The sequence below is a fragment of the Neopelma chrysocephalum genome, unplaced genomic scaffold, assembly GCF_003984885.1.
Source record: "Neopelma chrysocephalum unplaced genomic scaffold, ASM398488v2 Primary Assembly neopelma1_93722, whole genome shotgun sequence".
NCBI lineage: Eukaryota > Metazoa > Chordata > Aves > Passeriformes > Pipridae > Neopelma > Neopelma chrysocephalum.
This window is the reverse complement of record NW_020922436.1, coordinates 2,346-2,644: the sequence shown is the minus strand read 5'-3', so window position 1 is coordinate 2,644 and position 299 is coordinate 2,346. Positions and strand designations below refer to the sequence as shown.

The 299-nt window shown below is 62.9% G+C and overlaps 1 protein-coding gene across 1 annotated transcript in view; it reads right to left on the bottom strand.

The window, feature by feature from the left end:
• Nucleotides 1-8: 8 nt before the first annotated feature.
• Nucleotides 9-299, bottom strand: part of LOC113980333 (transportin-2-like) — a gene marked incomplete at its 3' end in the record, with an annotated part of 1,890 nt that continues 1,599 nt past the window's right edge. Inside the window, exon 4 of the mRNA XM_027707555.1 lies at nt 9-82. Coding sequence (XP_027563356.1) covers nt 9-82 — 74 coding nt within the window. The remainder of the gene's footprint in view (nt 83-299) is intronic.

Genomic DNA, 299 nt, shown 5'->3' with positions numbered 1-299 from the left:
ACCAGGGCCTTCCTGTCCGCCAGGCACCGGATCAGGTGCGGCACCAGCTCGGGCAGGTAGGGCACCATGCCCTGCATGCAGCCTGCGGGGCACAGGGGGGTCAGGGACACCCATGGAGAGGGCCTGGGATCGCCTCCTCCAGGTGGTGGTTTGGGGGGGTCACCTTCAAGGATGGACCCCGAGGCCAGGATGCCCTATAGCCAGGATCCCCTAAAACCAGGATCCCCTATAACCAGGACCAGGATCCCCTATAATCAGGACCAGGATCCCCTATAACCAGGATCCCCTACAATCAGGAC